The sequence below is a fragment of the Vulpes lagopus genome, chromosome 5 (genome assembly GCF_018345385.1).
Source record: "Vulpes lagopus strain Blue_001 chromosome 5, ASM1834538v1, whole genome shotgun sequence".
Classification (NCBI taxonomy): Eukaryota; Metazoa; Chordata; class Mammalia; order Carnivora; family Canidae; genus Vulpes; species Vulpes lagopus.
Window position 1 is genome coordinate 118,325,533 of NC_054828.1, and position 19,135 is coordinate 118,344,667.

Genomic DNA, 19,135 nt, shown 5'->3' on the forward strand with positions numbered 1-19,135 from the left:
GTTTATAAATGCAAACTTTTTATCTAAAACTAGCTAAATATTAACCTACCCCCCATGAGGTACAAATGTACCCCTCACTGAGCCACTGAAGGCATAAGCCCTAGAGATGAACTGGTCCAATACCTTCCTGTTTACTGGTGAGGACATGGAAGGGCAAGGCAGGGCACTCCAGGGCCCAGGCCACCGGGTCAGCCAGTGACCCCAGCCATGCTAAGTGATGACCACAGCCTTCATGCACATTAGGGAACCTCATTCCCAGTAGAGTTTGTCAAGCCATGTCAATGGCCCTTCCAGAGATTTCGCTCTCTTCAGTTGCCTCGGTATCCTCTATGGCATTTGTCCCCTTCTCTTTCATGTCATGATTATTTACTTGCCTTTTTAGCTTCCCCTCTCCCCAGGTGAGCTCCTGGAAGTGAGAGACAGATCTCATTTGCTTCTATACATTTTACAGTCAAGCCCAGCAAGAGTGATGCAGGAAATGTTTTCTGGAGGGATGAGAGAATAAGTAAATAAACGAATGAATGAATGAATAAATATGAATAAGAGAATGTGTGAATGAACAAAATCTCACCAAGCTCTGAATCCAGAGATCAGCCTGAGGACCAAGAGATTGGTGTCTATGGTCCGGCTGGGATTTCACAACAAGGGTCCCCTGGGCATGGTGGGATGTGGCTCAGAAAGAGCTTTTAGCACTACATAGGCCTGGAGAAGAGTCCATGAGAAGTTCAGAGTACAGAGAACCCCGAAGGATGCTGCCTAGAACAGTCTAGAAGAGGCTCAGCTGGTCATTCTGATATCACTGATTAAGCACTGGGATCTCATCAGAGGTTCACCTGTGTTGTCCCTGGTCTGTGCAGCATGGTTGATCTACTTTGCCCATCCACAAACTCCAAAAGTCCTCATGCTCAATAGAAGTTTAAAGAAGGCTCTTGCTGGGTCCTTGCACACAAGCACAGACTCTTCTTCCCTGTCAGGGGTCCTGATCTCTGCTTCTCTCAGCCTCCAGAGGGCCCCACCCCCTCTTCTCTTTCATCTCTGACCCCAAGTACACAGAACCTCTAGGTTGACCTGGTTGAGGGGACCAGTTGGTCTTCACCTCTCTGCCTGCCAGGCCCCCATTAATCCATTCCAGCCCCCACCTACCCCTTCTTTCTTTTTTTTTAAGATTTTATTTATTCCTGAGAAACACACAGAGAGAGGCAGAGACATAGGCAGAGAGAGAAGCAGGCTCCTCGCAAGGAGCCTGATGTGGGACTTGATCCTGGACCCTGGGATCACGCCCTGAGCCAAGGCAGATGCTCAACCCTTGAGCCACCCAGGCGTCCCACCCAACCTAACCCTTCTGCCTGGTTCTGGCTAGTGCTTTGGACCTTCCCAGAAGGAGCATAAAAAAGAAGAGTAAGAAAGATGCTAAAGACATCCCACCTCTTCCATTGATCAGAGCCCCACGGCGGCTATGAAACTGGCCTGTGTACTATATATAAGGGGGGCTGGGAGGAGGCAGGGGGTCGGAGCTGAGGCCTGACTCTGGGCCAGCACTCTGGTCCTCAACCTGCTATTGTAGCGGGTTCCCTCCCAGGTCATTCCCTCTTTCTTCTCCTCAATTGGAAAAAGTTTTCTTGGCCTAACCATGCCTTCAGAAATGCAGGCCCGAGCACAGTGCTCAGACACAGTCTCTCTGAGCTGTGGTCACAAGAGGCCTTTCAGAAATCCGTGGGACTCAGACCTGGGCAACCAGGTCCCTGCAGCAACCCAGGGACCAGCCCTGGGGCTTTTGACACCCTGGAGAGAATCTGAGCCTGTTTTTTCCAGGAAAAATCCTTTCAACACCCTGGGACGCAAGCAGTAGGAGTAAGGTCTAGCCACATTTTCTTAAGGTTCATGACGGAGGAGGGGAATGTGATTGTCAAGTCAGAGATCTCAAGTAGGTCCTGGCCTTTCTCTGGGCCCGGGTGTCCCCGGCGGGCCAAAGCGGGTACAGGGGCCACCGGGCCTCTATGCTTCGGCAAAGCAGGGCTAAGAAGCAGCAATTCCCGCCCTCCCTCCTGAACGCAGCACTTGCACCATGACAGCCCTGTGAGTGCAAGCCTGACCCAGGACAGGGGCCCCAGGCCCGCAGCACCCCAGCGCCTCGGCCGTGAGCTGCTGCCCTCTAGTGGTCGGGGGCGGGAAGGCCAGAACCGGACCGCGGAGGAGCAGCAGAGAGAGGAGAGAGAAAAGCCCTGGAGCCCAGGACAGGTGGAGGGAGCTGAAGGGGGGAGGGCATGGGACAGGGGGTGTGCTGAAGGGGTGAGTGACCCCGGGGGAGCATCCTGTCCCCTGGGCGGTCCCCACGCCGTCACTACTGCCACCTGACTTGCACATCAGCACGGGGAGCTGTATGGGGTGAGTGGGACCAGGGCTCTCACTCAGCTCCAAGACCTCTGGCCGAGTGGGGAATTCCTGAACTCACTGGTTTTTTGCTGATCTTATCCAGATGTCTCCTCATGTGAGGCCCCTCTGAGGACCAGCTGCCAGACGGTGAGCTCAGGTTTCATCTCTCCTTGACTCCACCTGCCCCGATGGGTCCTCTGATTGCCACTCCATTTTCATGTTTCTGTCCTTGACCTTCTTCCAGGGCTTCAGACCCTATACATCCAGCTGTCCACTGGACACCCCCACCTGCCTATCCCTTAAACCCCAAAAGCACAACACGCCCAAAATGGAACTCCTGACCTTCCCTGGACCTGCTCTTCCTATGAGCCCTACCACATGTCCTCACTGTGGTAGACCCAGCGACAGCCCTTCCGGATCCCCCCTCAGGAGCAACAGGATTAGTTCTCCATCTGCTGAGAGTGCTGGTGCTGGGAGGCTCTCAGATATCATTCTCCAGCCGCAGGGAGCCACCCCATGGAAGGCCACTCCTTTCCCAAGGAGGTCTTCATCCAAAGGCCCATCAGTGTGGGGACATAAAGCCCAGCCCTGTTGCCTAAATTGACACAGCTCTGCAGGGTCGTCTATGGAGAGTCGGCTGAGCTCTCCACTGAGGTTGCACTGCGTGTCAATGTTCCCATTTTCCGGATAGTTCCATCTTCCCTTCCATCTTCCCTTCCTCGGGGGTTGATTCCACAAGAACAGCCTAGTCAATCTCTGGAATGAATCTGCCTCAGAGACTTCTGGCCGGGGAATGCAGGCTGCAACACTGGTCACCAGGACTCAACCTTCTGAACCTTGGATGAATCCCCTTCCCACAACCCAGACCAGGCCCGTCTTCCCCAAGCCCCTCACACCTCCTGCTGCCGCCCCAGCTTCCCTGCAAAGCAACCTGCATCCTCAAACCCTTTCAGCACCAGGAGGCAGGGGCATCTCCCGAGGGCCACTGTCCTCTCCAAAGCTGCAGCTGAGCTCAAGCCCGAATGTTTCCCTTGGACCCCCTTACCTGAGCCAGAGGTCCCGCCACCCTTCCCTCCCTGGGTCCTGCATGTGCTCCTGGGCCACCAGTCAGGCCCTGTCATACTCCCGGAGCAGGCTGTCCTGAGGGCCATCCCTTGTCAGAGCTTGAGGCCAGGCACCCAGACTTCTCCATTTCCCCAAGAGATGGTTGGAATCTCCCCACCTGGGGCTACACTCAGGGCCACTCCCTGGGCTGGGACAGTGAACAGTCGTGAGCAGCACCAGCATCAATGAATCCCAGGCAGAGATGGGGCCCCTGGAGCTGGTCTCAGGGTCACCCAGCCTCATGTGTCCCCCGCACAGCCCCCAGGGCCCGAGGGAGGGCCCAGGACAAGTGAGGATGAGGCTGCTGCTTGCTGCCAAGTGGCTATCTTTCTACTCGGTTCCTGTCTCACCATCTAGACTTTTCTTTGTCTTATATCACTCACTGAACTATAAACAGTCTGATTCAGTGACATTACCTAGGTGATATATTAATCTGATTAGCCCCTATGTGAAAGCATAGGACTTTCACCTTGAGGGCCATTTACTCTCAGAGTCAGCGGTTTTTCTTTCTCTTAATATTTTTTGGATTTTCTGAGTTTCTAGCTTTTGGAGGTGTTTAAAATTTTGTTTTTACTTTTGCTCTTTACACTGCTTTTTTAAAAGAACATATATTTGCTCTTTGCTCTGCAGGGTTTAAAGTAGCCTTTAGACAAAATTCTATGTTTTCACCTTCATAAATTATAGATTTTGTTTTTAAATTTAAAAGATATGTATATACAAATCCAAACTTTATTTTCAAAAGAACACTTCATTTTGGGTACCTGGCTGGCTCAGTGGTTGAGCGTCTGCCTTGGGCTAGGGCATGATCCTAGGGTCCTGGGATCCATCTGCATTGGGCTCCCCACAGGGAGCCTGGTTCTCTCTCTGATATGTCACTGCCTCTCTTTCTGTGTGTGTCTCTCATGAATAAAGAAATAAAATCTAAAAAAAAAAAAAAAAAAGAATACTTCATTTGGAAGTGATTTTTCAGTTGTGTGCCTCTTTCATTATTCATTTAATTCTTGATGTTGCTCCTAAATATTTTACATTCAGTCCCAAAGATTCTGTTTCTATGCTAAAATTAGGGGTGAGAGTGATTCGCTTAAGAAAGTTAGTTGCATTCTTTCACTCTTTTTTTTTTTTTAAGATTTTATTTATTTATTCATGAGAGACACAGAGAGAGAGAGGCAGACACAGGCAGAGGGAGAAGCAGGTAGAGGGAGAAGCAGGCTCTACACAGGGAGCCCGATGTGGGACTTGATCCCCGGTCCCCAGGATCACGCCCTGGGCTAAAGGCAGCTAAACCTCTAAGCCACCAGGGCTGCCCACATTCTTTCACTCTTAGGAAAAATATCCAAGTAGAAGTCCTATCAACCAGACCAACATTTAGTGTGATCCTATTTGTTTTGCACACATGCACACACACAAGCATGTATATTTGTGTGTGCTTGGAAATTTCCTGGAAGGATACAGAAGATAATGATAATTTTGTTGCCTCTGAAGCATGAGAATGGGAAGTGCATACATGTTTCTATGGCTGCTGACCTTTCTGCTAGCAAGCATAGTGGAGGAGATGTTTCATTTTCCTGTGGTTGCAGAAACAGAAATCTCGGTGGCTGGTGCTAGCTTTGTGGTTGCAAACAGAAAGAACATGGGGCATCCAATTTTTTTATGTGAATCACAGTTGAGTGGTCTATCCTCAAGCCAGCAGCTGGGATAATGATTTCCTTGGCAGGCCAGCTGTGCGGTACTGTCATAGAGGAACCATTCCTGGAAGTTCAGGCTGTCCCTCCTGACCTTCCAACGGTTTTGTAATCACCCTATATCAAGTCTGTTTCTACTTCAATTGTATGGAGTCATTTCCACTACCTGCACCCACACCCTGAAGTGACACAGGGGATGGAGGGAGCTGGTAGAGAGGAGAATCACAAATTGCAGAGGAGCTCTTCATATATTTCCCATGCCCCCGATTTCACCACCTGGAGAGGAACACAATGCCTTGACGCAGATCCTGTCTCTACACAGCAATACTCCCCCTTTCCTTGTCCTGGTTTTTCCACCTCTTCAACAAGCTATCTGTGTTCCTGTCTTAGGACTATTTGGTTGCAAGTGACAAAAAGTGTTCAATCTTCTTTAGGAAAGAAAAATATATTCTCTCCCCCATACGTGTGCGTGTGTGTATGCATATATACATATGTATAGACATATATACATATATATATAGACACAACCAAAGAGTAATAGGGGGTGGGATGAATTTGTCTTTTCTTCTCACTCTCAATCTCAACTCCTCCCCCCCTTTCATGCAAATTTCTCTGTGTTATCTTTTCCCTCTCAGTCTGGCTGCCCCCACAAGAGTGTGATTATGACTGCTGGCAGCTCTGGGCTCTTCACAATTTGTAAGAGAAACAAGAGGGACTTTCCTCCCCCGACTTCAGTTTGAAAAAACCCTGGGGAATAATTCTGACTAAATTAGCTTGGTTCATGTGCTTGTCCTTTAGATAAATCACTATGTCATGAGAGTGGCTTAGCTTGATTCGAACAGGTCTGTTACCAGAAAAGACTAAAGCATACTTTTTTTTAAGTTTTTAAAAACCACGACAATGTGAACTATCAACTTCTCAACACATACATAACCCTACATACATATACATACATTTCAAAGAAGGGGTATGCTTAAAAACTGTGACTCTCAAATAAATAAAAAATTCACTATGATAGTTTCTCTCAAAACTAGCTGCTATACACTGAGTGTTATACTATATACCGGCAAATTGAATTTAAATAAAATATTACAAAGTTTAAAATTTAAAATATAGCAAGCCAAAAAAATAGCTGCTATAATTCCTCTCTGTAGCCATGTCCTCAGAGAGTCCTAGTGACATACTAATAAACTACCTCTCTGAGAAGAGGGGAAAAAGCCCTGGCTTGGAGCATTTGCCGATTTTTGTGGTGTAAATGTTCCCACGCTGGGGCCAATTTTCAAGCTGGGAGCAATTGAACAGGGGACTTACAAAATTTCTGGAAATCTAACAATTGACTTTCAAGCTGTCCCCTCCCATACTAGCTCCAGATGTGTCCTCATGTCACTTCATGTGACAATAGCAAACTTGGAGTGAGCAGACTTTAAAAGTGCTTCCATTTTTTTGTTTGTTTAAATTCAATTAATTAATGTATAGTGTATCATTAGTTTCGGAGGTAGAGGTCAGTGATTCATCCATCTTATATAACACCCAGTGCTCATCGCATCACGTGCCCTCCTTAATGCCCATCACCCAGTTACCCCATCCTCCCCACCACCACCCCTCCAGCAACCGTCAGTCTGTTTCATATGAGTCTATTATGGTTTATCTCCCTTCTGATTTGTCTTGTTTTATTTTTCCCTCCCTTCCCCTATGCTCATCTATTTTGTTTCTTAAATTCTACATATGAGGGGCACCTGGGTGGCTCAGTGGTTGAGCATTTGCCTTTGGCTCGGGTCATGATCCTGGGGTCCTACATCAGCCTCCTCGGAGGGAGACTGCTTCTCCCTCTGCCAGTGTCTCTGCCTTTCTCTCTGTGTCTCTCATGAATAAATAAAATCTTTTTTTTTAATTCCACATGTGAGTGAAGTCATATAATTATCTTTCTCTGATCGATTTATTTTGCTTAGCATAATACCCTCTAGTTTCATCCACATTGTTCCAAATGGCAATGTTTCATTTTTGATGGCTGAGTAATATTCCACTGTGCATACATATATTGGAACTGACATCAACCATGTGGATGAGCTGGATAGGAAGAGACACATAACCAACTGCCCTGTTTGCCCCAGGCAGCAGCTAGAAATGTGAGGGGACCGTTGACTAAAAAGTTTCCAAACTAGAGGAAAGCCACAGAAATTTGAGTGAGCCAGCCAAGACCAGAGGAACTGTCGTAGGCATCCAGCCCAAGTTGCTGACCTACAGGATCATTGGCTAATAGGTGATGACTATGATCAGTCACTGCACATGAAGGCAATTTGTTATGAAGCAAAAGCAACCTGCTACACTTATCCCATTTTCCAAAGGGAAGCACCAAGGACTATATCCAGCCACTACACTCCAGTGAGTTCAGGACCCCTTAGTGATCTCTGTTCTTCTCTGAAAGTTTAAGATATGGTTCATCATCATACAGCAACCTGTATGGTGAGAAATTCGGTCACCTCCAAAACATCTGGCAAACAATGATGGAGAAAAAACAAGATTGTCTTTCAGACAAGAGAAAAAGAAAAGTAAAATATCTATATAACAAGATTGCCATTAGTTTTGGCTACCTTGCATTTGAATTCTTTTTTGCATGCAAGGAGTCCCTCACCTTATGAAGCAGAGTCTATATCCCACTACTGAGCTACAAAATATTCCTCAGACTTCCTTCCAGCTTGGGTAAGGGCATATAGACTTGGCTCTGCCATTCAGATGTATTTATATTTTGAATCAGAAAACTTCGATGTGAAGAAACAGAAAACCCATTTGGTTAGTGAGTGGTGGCAGTAGTATCAGTTCAAGGGACAGTGACCAATGCCAGTCTCAGGGGTGTAAGCAGTGCAAGCTTCACGGTTTCTCCCAGTGTCCTCACTACATTGTTTGTACTTTTTTTTTTTTAAGATTTTATTTATTTATTCATAAGAGACACAGAGAGAGAGAGGCAGAGACACAGGCAGAGGGAGAATAAGCAGGCTCCACGCAGGGAATCCTGGGACTCCAGGATTACACCCTGGGCCGAAGGCAGGCATTAAACCGCTGGGCCACCCAGGGATCCCTGTTTGTACATTCTGATCTGGAATATTGCTCCTGATTTTATATTCTTCAAGCTGTGTCTTTTAGTCCTTCCCCCTCCCCAACACACACAACACTTCTATCCCCAGTTCCCCAGAGTGGGTGACAGAGAAGCTCTGGAGCCCATCCAGCTGGTTTTAAATTCTGGTTTTTATCAGCCATGAGTTGGGTGACTGGGGTAAGTTCCTTAACTTCGGTGTCATTTCCCCATCCAAAATGTGCAGTTGGGGCACCTGGGTGGCTCAGTTGGTGAGGCACCTGCCCTCAGCTCAGGTCAGGATCCCGGGGTCCTATGATCAAGCCCAGCCCCTGGCTCTGTGCTCAGCATGGAAGTCTACTTGTCCCTCTCCCTCGGCTCCTCCCCCTTGCTCATCCTCGCTCGCTCTCTCTCAAATAAATAAAATCTTTAAAAACAGCAACAACAAAATGTGCAGTTAATCACAGAATCAATCTCAGACATGCTATTCTGTTGTTATCAAGTTTGAGAGAAGAATTATATGAGTTTCATACACAAAAAATTTCAAAGAATGCTTGATAAAGTATGTGTTCAATAAATGTTATTAGCTATTCAACAATAGCTAATAGTATTCATCTCTTACTAAGATTGCTGGCAGATATAATTAGTCACCAATCCAGAGTGTATACCATATCCTGGTAAATAGGGATATGATACTAAGAGGTGCAATTGTTATATTTCAATGAGCCACTTCGGTTGCTAAAGATTCCATTGACCATGGGGATCCACTTTGTACAGTTCCTCCATGGCCATTGTTGAGGTCTGTACACCTTACTGATCAATTTGCTTTGGGGATAGATGAAGGAACATGGGGGATGTTTCATAGCCTGAGCCACACATAAGAGGCCAGAGAGGATGTCTTGAGGCACAGTGACTAAAGATGCCATACTAACATTTCCACCTTTCTATGCTGCATCATGCTGCCTTGGCTAATGGCAAGGTTCTGCCTTGCATAATGGGGGAATTCTGGAGCCTGACATACTTTCCTGGGTTTTCCCCTTGGAAGATCTCCAAATCTATCTGGAGATTCTCTTGCCTTTACATGACTCTTGACCTAGCACATGTACACCTCTCACCACATGTATGCTACTGCAGGCCCTCCAAGAAGCATATACCAAGATAAGATTAAGTGAGCAAGAAATACATTAGAAGAAACCCCAGGAGAATATAAATAATAGTGAAAGGGAATAAAGGGGAAAGGAGAAAAAATAAGTGGGAAATATCAGAAAGGGAGACAGAACATGGAAGACTCCTAACTCTGGGAAACGAACTAGGGGTGGTGGAAGGGGAGCAGGCCAGGAGGTGGAGGTGACTGGGTGGCGGGCACTGAGGTGGGCACTTGAAAGGATGAGCACTGGGTGTTATTCTGTATGTTGGCAAATTGAACACCAATAAAAAATAAATTTATTATTATTATTATTATTATGAAGAAGAAGAAGGAGGAGGAGGAGGAGGAGGAGGAGGAGGAGGAGGAGGAGGAGAAGAAACAACCCCAGGAGAGGCAAATGGAGAAGGAGTCAAAAAAGGATGGAAGATATGTCAGCCCATGCTGCAAGTCTGGCCTTGAGTGGAAGAAAAAAGTCAAGGAAGGGAAAGTGGGCCAGAAATATCTTGTTTGTGATGCAGATGGAAGGCAAGTTGACCAAGACATTGAGAAGTCCTTAGGCCAAGGTCACCTTCAAAGGAATCCCAAGACTCCCAGGAATGGGCCTGCCTTGGTATCCCTGCCACACTCAGTGACTGGCTGGGAGCAGCTGGGAGCGACACAGGCATAGTGGAAATGTAGGGATGATTTCAGAGGATGAAGAGGCTATTCAATACATGATTTTGTACAATTAGCTAAGCACAGTGAAGAAAAAAACAAGTGTCCTTACCGTACGTCATTAAAAATCCAAATGATTTTTTTACATGAAAGATTATGTAAGAAAAAAAACAAACAAAAATTATAAAAGAATGTGAAGAAAATATGAATGAACCAAAAGACAGAAATGTACTCATGTAGAAATAAGAAGTCTAAATGCCGGGGTGCTGGGGTGGCCTGGTTATTTAAGCATCTGACTCTCAGTTTCAGCTCAGGTCATGACCTCTGAGTCCTGAGATCTAGCCCCATGTGGGGCGGTCCTGGGAGGGTGGTGAGGAATTGACAGCCGGAGAATGTTTTCTGTTTGTTGTCTTTATTCGCCTTGCCTTGCCTCTTCTTTCCCCTCCCCAGTCAGGAGCAGGGAAAGGTAAACTGACTCGCAGTCTTGCCGTTTGTGAAGAATCCTCAGCCAGACCAGGAGGGGAAAGTCTTCAGGATCAGGAATCAATTCATTTACAGCTTTCCAGTTTTCCCAGCCTGCAAGAGTATGATAAATCTAGGAAAGATGATTCAGAAAGAGAAAAAGAAAAGGATAAAAACAAAGATAAAACCTCTGAAAAACCCAAGATCAGAATGTTATCAAAAGATTGCAGCCAAGAATACACGGATTCTACTGGCATAGACTTACATGAGTTTCTGATTAACACATTAAAGAATAATTCCAGGGACAGGATGATACTCTTGAAAATGGAGCAGGAAATTATTGATTTCATTGGTGACAACAATAATCATTATAAAAAGTTCCCTCAGATGTCATCCTATCAGAGGATGCTTGTTCATCGAGTGGCGGCTTACTTTGGGTTGGATCACAATGTGGATCAAACAGGGAAATCTGTTATCATCAACAAGACCAGCAACACAAGAATGTAAGCCCATTGCTGTATTTATTTAGCATTTTCTTTTTCTCTTATGGATTCATTTATAAGAGCATGTTAGAAAATTCAAAATACATGGCATTTAAAATGTGAAAAAAAAAATTATTATTATTTTATCTCCACTTAGGGGAGAGCCTGCTCAGGATTCTCTTCCTCTGCTCCTGTAGTGTGTTTGCTCTCTCTCTCACTCTAAAATAAAATAAATATTTAGGGATCCCTGGGTGGCGCAGCGGTTCGGCGCCTGCCTTTTGCCCAGGGCACAATCCTGGAGACCTGGGATCGAATCCCACATCGGGCTCCTGGTGCATGGAGCCTGCTTCTCCCTCTGCCTATGTCTCTGCCTCTCTCTCTCTCTCTCTCTGTGACTATCATAAATAAATAATTAAAAAAAAGAAAAAAAATAAATATTTAGAAACAAAACAGAAAAAGAATTCAAAATGCCAGAAGAAAGAAGAGAAAGTGGTACACTATGGATAGAAGAAAGAGGAGTGGGAAGGAGTAGAACTGGAATCCATAATGTCATTTTTAAACAATTTAATACAAATAAAGATAATTCAAAAAAAGAGAGTGAGAGAACACTATGTACTACTTTTTCTACAAATCTTGAAAATTAGGGGAAAAAACAGATGACTTGTATGCTACTATTACCATTAAATATATTAAATCAGAAGTTAAAAATTTTACAAGGAAAAAAATAGGTCCAAGTGGCTTTATGGGAACATTCTGCCAAATGACAAAGAACAGATAATTCTAATACAGTGCAAATTTCTCAAAAGAAAAAGGTGGAAATATTGACCAAATCATTTTATGTGGTTAGAATAGTCTTAATACCACCAAACAAGAATAGGACAAGAAAGTAAAAAAAAAAAAAAAAGTAAAATTAAAAGTCAATCCCATTTACTAATACAGATGCAGAATTTCTGAGCCACAGTATTAGAAAATTGAATCCAACAATGTAATTTTTTAGTTTATCATGGCAAAATTGGTTTATCTCACCAACACAAAGATGTCTAACTTTCAGAAAATCTGTTATTACAAATTATTTACTATATTAACAAATGAAGGGAGAAAAACATCATCTCAACAGGTGCAAAAAAAAATTTGCTAGAGTTTAATACTAACATGAAAAAATTTGAAAGTAACTGAAGAGAACAGTTTTAATCTCATGACAATCTGCAAAAAAGACTACAGTAAACAATGTGCTTAATAAGCAAATTAATGTACTTAATAACAGAATTCTTTCAAAGTCAAGAATGAGACAAGAATGACCACAGTCGGGGATCCCTGGGTGGCTCAGCGGTTAAGTGCCTGCCTTTGGCCCAGGGTGCGATCCTGGAGTCCCGGGATCGAGACCCGCATCGGGCTCCCAGCATGGAGCCAGCTTCTCCCTCCTCCTGTGTCTCTGCCTCTCTCTCTCTCTCTCTCTCTCTCTCATAAATAAATAAATCTTTAAGAAAAAAAAAAAAAAAGAATGACCACAATCACTGCTTCTATTAAATATTGTGCTGGAAGTCTAACCAGTGTAGCAAGGCAAAAATGAAACTAAAATTACTTCTCTGCTTCACACTGAGGGCTTGGGGTTTGGCCGGGGCAGCTCTGTTCCTCCCGTCTCTCACTCTTCAGACCAATGGGTCACAGCTGCAGTATAAGAACATACCTAAGGGGCATCTGCGTGGCTCAGCGGTTGAGCATCTGTCTGCCTTTGGCTCAGGGCAAGATCCTGGGGTCCTGGGATCGAGTCCCACTTCAGGCTCACCACAGGGAGCCTGCTTCTCCCTCTGCCAATGTCTCCCTCTCTCTGTCTCTCATGAATAAATAAATAAATAAATAAATAAATAAATAAATAAATTTTTAAAAAAGAAGAAGAAGAACATACCTAAGACAAAAGCACGAGAGGGCAAGAAGGAACTCACAATTCACCCTAAGACTTGGTCTCTGTATTCATTATATTTTCTGCATTGTTGATGCTCTGGCATATGAAAGCTTTCCAGTCTTGAGAAGAGACTGCTTCTCCCTGGGCTGGCTAACTCCTAATGACAGTAAACAACTTAACAGGAAGCATGCGTCTCATGTGCAAGGTGACCACCAGCTTTATCTACATCACCCCGGGGGCCACATACCAGGCAAGGGGACACCACCCCCACAGCCCAAAACCTGCCAGAATTATTCTATCTAGCCAATCCTAAACTGTTTACCCTGCCTTGCCTTTCTCAAGGAAACCCCAATAAAGTTTGTGGTCTCTGCCTTCCCTTCACTCTTTTCCACCTCCTGAACAAAACTGGTCCTTACCTCTGTGGCCCTAAGTGGTATGGCCCATCCCTTTCTCCTGGAAAATGTTAAGAAAGCATTCTTCTTTCTTTTCTTTCTTTCTTTTTTTTTTTTTTTTTTTAAGATTTTATTTATTTATTCATGAGAGACACAGAGAGAGAGAGAGAGGCAGAGGGAGAAGCCGGCTCCATGCAGGGAGCCCGTCGCGGGACTCGATCCCGAGTCTCCGGAATCGGGCCCTGGGCTGAAGGCGGTGCTAAACCGCCGAGCCACGCAGGGATCCCAGCATTCTTCTTTCCATGGCATTTGCCTCTCCTTGCTGACAGCCACCACCATAAATTAAAATCCTATGGGTACAGACAAGACAGTGTCAAAACTTGCACTTGGTAACTTCTACCCAAAATCCATGGTCCAAAGCAACTCCAACATCACTATCGAGTGTGGATTTTACTTCTTTTCTGAGAACTGCAAAGTACATGGCAAAAGTTTTGAATATGTGGAAGGATGAGAAACTGGAAATAATAATAAAGCCTAACACATCATATTATAGTAGTAATTTTTAAAAAGATACCTAGGAATTTCTCTAACAAAGGATATTCTTGGGCAGCCCCAGTGGAGCAGCGGTTTAGCGCCGCCTGCGGCCCAGGGCGTGATCCTGGAGACCCTAGATCGAGTCCCACGTCAGGCTCTCTGCATGGAGCCTGCTGCTTCCTCGGTCTGTGTCTCTGCCTCTCTCTCTCTCTCTCTCTCTCTGCATCTCTATGAATAAATAAATAAAATCTTTTTTTTGAAGGGATATTTTCATGACCTTTACAGAGATGTGTATGAAGATTTATTCAAAGTATTTTGGAACCTACATAAATGGAGCAATATATCATGTTATTACATAGAAAGACTCAAAACTGTAAAAATGCCCATTTTCTCCAATTAATCTATAATCCAACGCGATTTCAGTCCAAGAGAATTTGGGCAGAAAAACAAGGTGAGGAGTCTCAGCCTGAAAAGCAAGACTTAACGGTAATTAAAACAATGTGATATTGGTATAAGAAAAGAAAAAAACACAAGGAGCCAACTTGAGAGCCCAGAAAAGTACATATGCAGACAATCTCTGTCAGCAGTGCATTTTCAATTATTGGTGCTGATAAACAGCTTAACTATGTTTAAAAAATAAAGTAAAATATAATCCTACCTCATACCATGCATAAGCATCAATTCTATATGGAAAGCACTACATATGAAAAATCAAATTTTAAAACGTTAAGGAAAAAAAGCATAGAAAAAAATCTTTCCGGCCCTAGGTTAGGAAAACTTCTTTTTTAATTTTAAGTAGGCTCCATATCCAATGTGGGACTTGAACTCATGACCCCAAGATCAAGAACCACATTCCACTGACTGAGCCAGCAGGGTGCTCCAAAAATATTTTTAAAACAGGACCCCAAAAGCATTAACCAGAAAAGGATTGACAAGTATTATTATATTTAAAAACTAAACTTTTAAAAACCAAATGGCACTGAAAACAAGCCGCAGACAAGAGAATTCATGTAACAGGCAACAAATTTGTATCCACATTATATAACATCTTTAAGTCAACATTTATAAACAAGTAAGAAAAAGAAAAATAGCCTCTGCAAAACTTTGGCAGTAAGTTTTGCTAGTAGGCACTTTTCCACAAAATAAGGGGGAAAAGTAAATGACCAATTAAAATATAAAAAGATGCTCTCCGTTGACATTAATAATAGGAATGCAAAATAAACTTTAAAGATTTTATTTATTTATTTATTTATTTATTTATTTATTTATTTATTTGACAGAGAATGTGAGAGAGAGTACACACAAGCAGGGGGAGAGGCAGAGGGAGAAGCAGGTTCCCCACTGAGCAGAGAGCTAAGGTGGGGCTTCATCCCAGAACCCTGGGACCAGGATCTGACCCCAAGGCAGGCGCTCAACCGACTGAACCACGTAGGCACCCTGCAAAATAAACTTTACAAGCAACATTCATTTAAAAAGTTCTTTTTTTTTTTTTAAAGATTTTACTTGTTTATTCATGAGATACACACACACACACACACAGAGAGAGAGAGAGAGAGAGAGAGAGGGAGGGAGGGAGAAGCAGGCTCCATGCAGGGAGCCCGATGCGGGACTCGATCCCAGGTCCCAGGTCTCCAGGATCACACCCTGGGCCAAAGGCAGGCGCTAAACCTCTGAGCTACCCAGGGATCCCCATTTAAAAAGTTCTTAGGGGGATCCCTAGGTGACTCAGCCGTCAGCCTGCTTGTGTCTCTGCCCCCCCCCTCTCTCTCTCTCTCTCTGTGTGTGTGTGTGTGTGTGTGTGTGTGTGTCTATCACGGATAAATAAAGAAAATCTTTTTTAAAAATTTAAAAATTTAAAAATTAAAAAAGAAATAAAAAAGTTCTTAAACTCGGGGCTCCCAGGTGGCTCAGTAAGCTAACTGCCTGCCTGGCTCAGGTCAGGATCCCGGGTCCAGTGCTCAGTGGGGAGCCTGCTTTTCCCTCTTCTTCTGCCCTTCCCCACCTCCCCCCACCTCATACTCGCTCTCTCAAGTAAATAAAATCTGTAAAAGAATTAATTAAAAAATAAAAATTTTTTAATCCTTAATGGAGACAAAAGAAAAAAAAAAAAAAAACTAGAGCAAATGGAAAGCCAAACCAAGATCTAGGCTTGGGAGATTAATTCATCTTTCATTATTTAGTTAGACATGCTGATTCTAAAGTTTTTATGAAAAACAATCAAGAATGGCCAGGGAAATTCAGAAATAAAAGAGTAGGAAAGAAAATTAACCCTACAAGGTATGAAAATATACAAGTAAAATAACTCCAAGTATAATGCCAGCAGAGGAATAGATAGAACAATGGAGGAAAATTGAAAATCCAGAAATAGACCCATAAGTGATAGAAATTAGTTGATGATCAAGGTGACCCTGTTAAAGGGTCTCTTTCCTTTAGATTTCTGGGTTCTTGCTTACGCCACTTGTAAGAGTGAAGAGGCAGACCAGATGAAGAGTGGGGGGCAGCAAGGCAAAATTTACTGAGCGATAGTAAAGTGATTGAGTACAAAGCTCCCAAAGAAGGAGGGGACCAAGGAGGGTTGCCCCCAGAGTTTCTAAATCTAGGGATTTTTATGAGCTTGTTGGTGGGCTGTTTTAATTTCATTTACCCTCCCTGCACCTGTCATCCAATCAGGTTTTTGTCATCTATCCATCACCTGGGAAAGGGTGGAGGGTTCCTTTCAGGGTGGTTTAAAATCCTTTTAAGGGTGGTTTCCTCTTTGGGAGGGCGGGGGCTTGTCCTGCCTGCTTTTTCTTCCAATTATCCTTCATCCACATTATAAATCAGTGAGGGGAAAGATGGATTACTTAATAAATGATGTGGAAACATCTAGGTAGCCATCCGGAAAAAAACATGAACATATATCTGTATTTCATGCTTTATGCCAAGATAAATAACAAATGAATCAAGTATTTAAATGTAAATACAGGGGCACCTGGGTGGCTCAGTGCTTGAGGGTCTAAGTTCAAGTCATGATCCCAGGGTTCTGGGATGGAGTCCCACATAAGCTCCCTGCAGGGAGCCTGCTTCTCCCTTTATGTCTCTGGCTCTCTCTCTGTGTCTCTCATGAATGAATGATTGAATGAATGAATGAATGAATGAATGAATATACAAAAATCCTAAAGTGACTACAAGAATGGAAACAACTTATTTTTACATCACAAAACTCAAAAGCCATATATATGAGTCTAATCAGGTGACAAAAACCACACAGCAGGGGCACCCTGGGTGGCTCAGTCTTAAGTGTCTGCCTTGGGTTCAGGTCCTGATCTCAGGGTCCTGGGATGGGGCTCTCTGCTCAGTAGGGAATCGTCTTCTCTCTCTCACTCTCCCTTTGTGCTCTCTCTCAAATAAAATCTTAAAAAAAAAAAAAAAACACAGCAATTTTATTAACAGGAGGAAATTAATAGAAGAATTGTCAACTACAGGGGTGCCTGGGTGGCTCAGTCAGTTGAGGTACTCTTGACTTTTGGCTTATGGTCATGATCACAGGGTTGTGAGATTGAGCCCAGCATTGGGCTTCCTGTGGGGCTCCATGTTGGGATCCATGCTGGGCACAGAGCCTGCTTGAGATTCTCTTTCTCCCTCTGTCTCTTCCCCTCCCCTCAGCCTGCTCACACATGCTCTCTCTCTTAAAAAAAAAAGAAAAAGAAAAGAAAAGAAACTACATAAAGGAATTGAAATGGTAAAAGAAGAATGATCTGTGTGAAATAATAGGAAATATCTATATTAGTGTCTGCCCCGGGTCCCTGTTAATATTTGGTCTTTGATAGGAGTCTCACCAGGAGCTCCTAAATCCACATTTTTGGTTCTAATTCGATGACTCTGGGGCCTCTGGCTGGGGGCAGGCCTCCAGAAGGACTAAACAGGATTTAGAAGCTTGGAATTTTCAGCCTCACCCTCATCTTCCCAGGAGAGATTACCAGGGGCTAGAGATTGAGTTAATAATTGAACATTGTATGTAATGAAGCCTCCATAAAAACCCCTAAAGTACAGGATTTAAGGAGCTTCTGGAATAGTGAACACATCAACCCCCCAGGAGGGTAGAACACTCCAACTTCACACACAGAGGTTCCTGTACTCAGAACCCTGCAGGACCTTGCCCTATGTACCTCTCCACCTAGCTGTCCATTTTTACCCTTTATTATATCTTTTATTAGAAACCAGTAAACATGCAATGTTTCCCTCTCTTCTGTGAACCATTCTAGCAAATTACCCAACCCAAGGAAAGGGTCATGGAAACTCCTGTTTCATTACAGGTTGGTCAGACGTACAGGTGACAAGTTGGGACTTGCGATTGGCTTCTGAAATGAGGACAGTCTTGTAGGACTGAGCCCTTGACCTGTGTGGCCTGTGCTAACGCCAGGCAGTTGGCATCAGAATTAAGTTAAATTGTAAGACACCTCGATGGTATTCTCCAAAAACTGGAGAATTATTTGGTATAGAAAATCCCGTACATGTGGTATGAGAAGTTGTGTGTGTGTTAGTAGAGGAAACAGGAGTTTTCTTTTAGTATAAATCATGGGAAAGGGTGTCTGCATGGCTCAGTTGGTTAAACAACTGCCTTCTGCTCAGAGTCATGGGATGAGTCCTGCATTGGGCTCCATGCTCTGAAGGGAGCCTGCTTCTCCCTCTGCCTGCCACTCCCTCTGCTTGTGCTCTCTTTCTGTCAAATAAATAAAATCTTTTTTAAAAAATCATGAAAAAATACAAATTTCATTTTCAGTCCATCTAGGAGACGAAAAATCCATAGCTTGCAAATATGCATAAAGGCTACCCAAAGCTGATGTGTTTCCTTCCTAATCTTTACAAAGGTAAAATGTTGTGGCAGCCCCTCAGGATAGAATCTGGAAGCAAAATGCAAAACAGCCCAAGGGCAGCAAATCTAAGAAACCCCCAGCATGAAGATTTCCTCTAGGTGGGAAGCTCAGCCTGAGGTGATATATCAATACCCCTTGCATCCAGTAAGGGATGTGTCATTCAAGAGGCCAGCAAAGATATCTCATGGAGGGAAATAAAATAATCTGTAAGGACCAATGGGAGAAAAACATTAGCAAAAATCCAGCCTGCGAAGCTACCAACAAACAGGTAAACCACGGATATTCAAAGGCAGCCAACACTAATACAAAGAAAAAAAGAAAGAAGGCCAGAAATTACAGCAAAATCTATCAGGTGCAAAGAATCACCCAAAAAAGCTGCCATGAAATCTATGAAAAACCCGGCTAAATATTTGGCCATGACTTAAAAAAAAAAAAAAAAGTAATGAAAAGGTAGACTTAGGGAAGAAAAAATTCAA

At 43.9% G+C, this 19,135-nt stretch overlaps 1 protein-coding gene across 1 annotated transcript; it reads left to right on the forward strand.

Annotated features, from left to right (window-relative positions):
* Nucleotides 1-1,881: 1,881 nt before the first annotated feature.
* Nucleotides 1,882-10,999, forward strand: LOC121491886 (cAMP-regulated phosphoprotein 21-like). The gene is made up of 3 exons (XM_041757015.1): nucleotides 1,882-1,924; nucleotides 2,477-2,520; nucleotides 10,481-10,999. Exons 1-3 carry the CDS (start codon nucleotides 1,882-1,884, stop codon nucleotides 10,997-10,999), a joined length of 606 nt encoding a protein of 201 aa, XP_041612949.1.
* The last annotated feature ends 8,136 nt before the right edge of the window (nucleotides 11,000-19,135 follow it).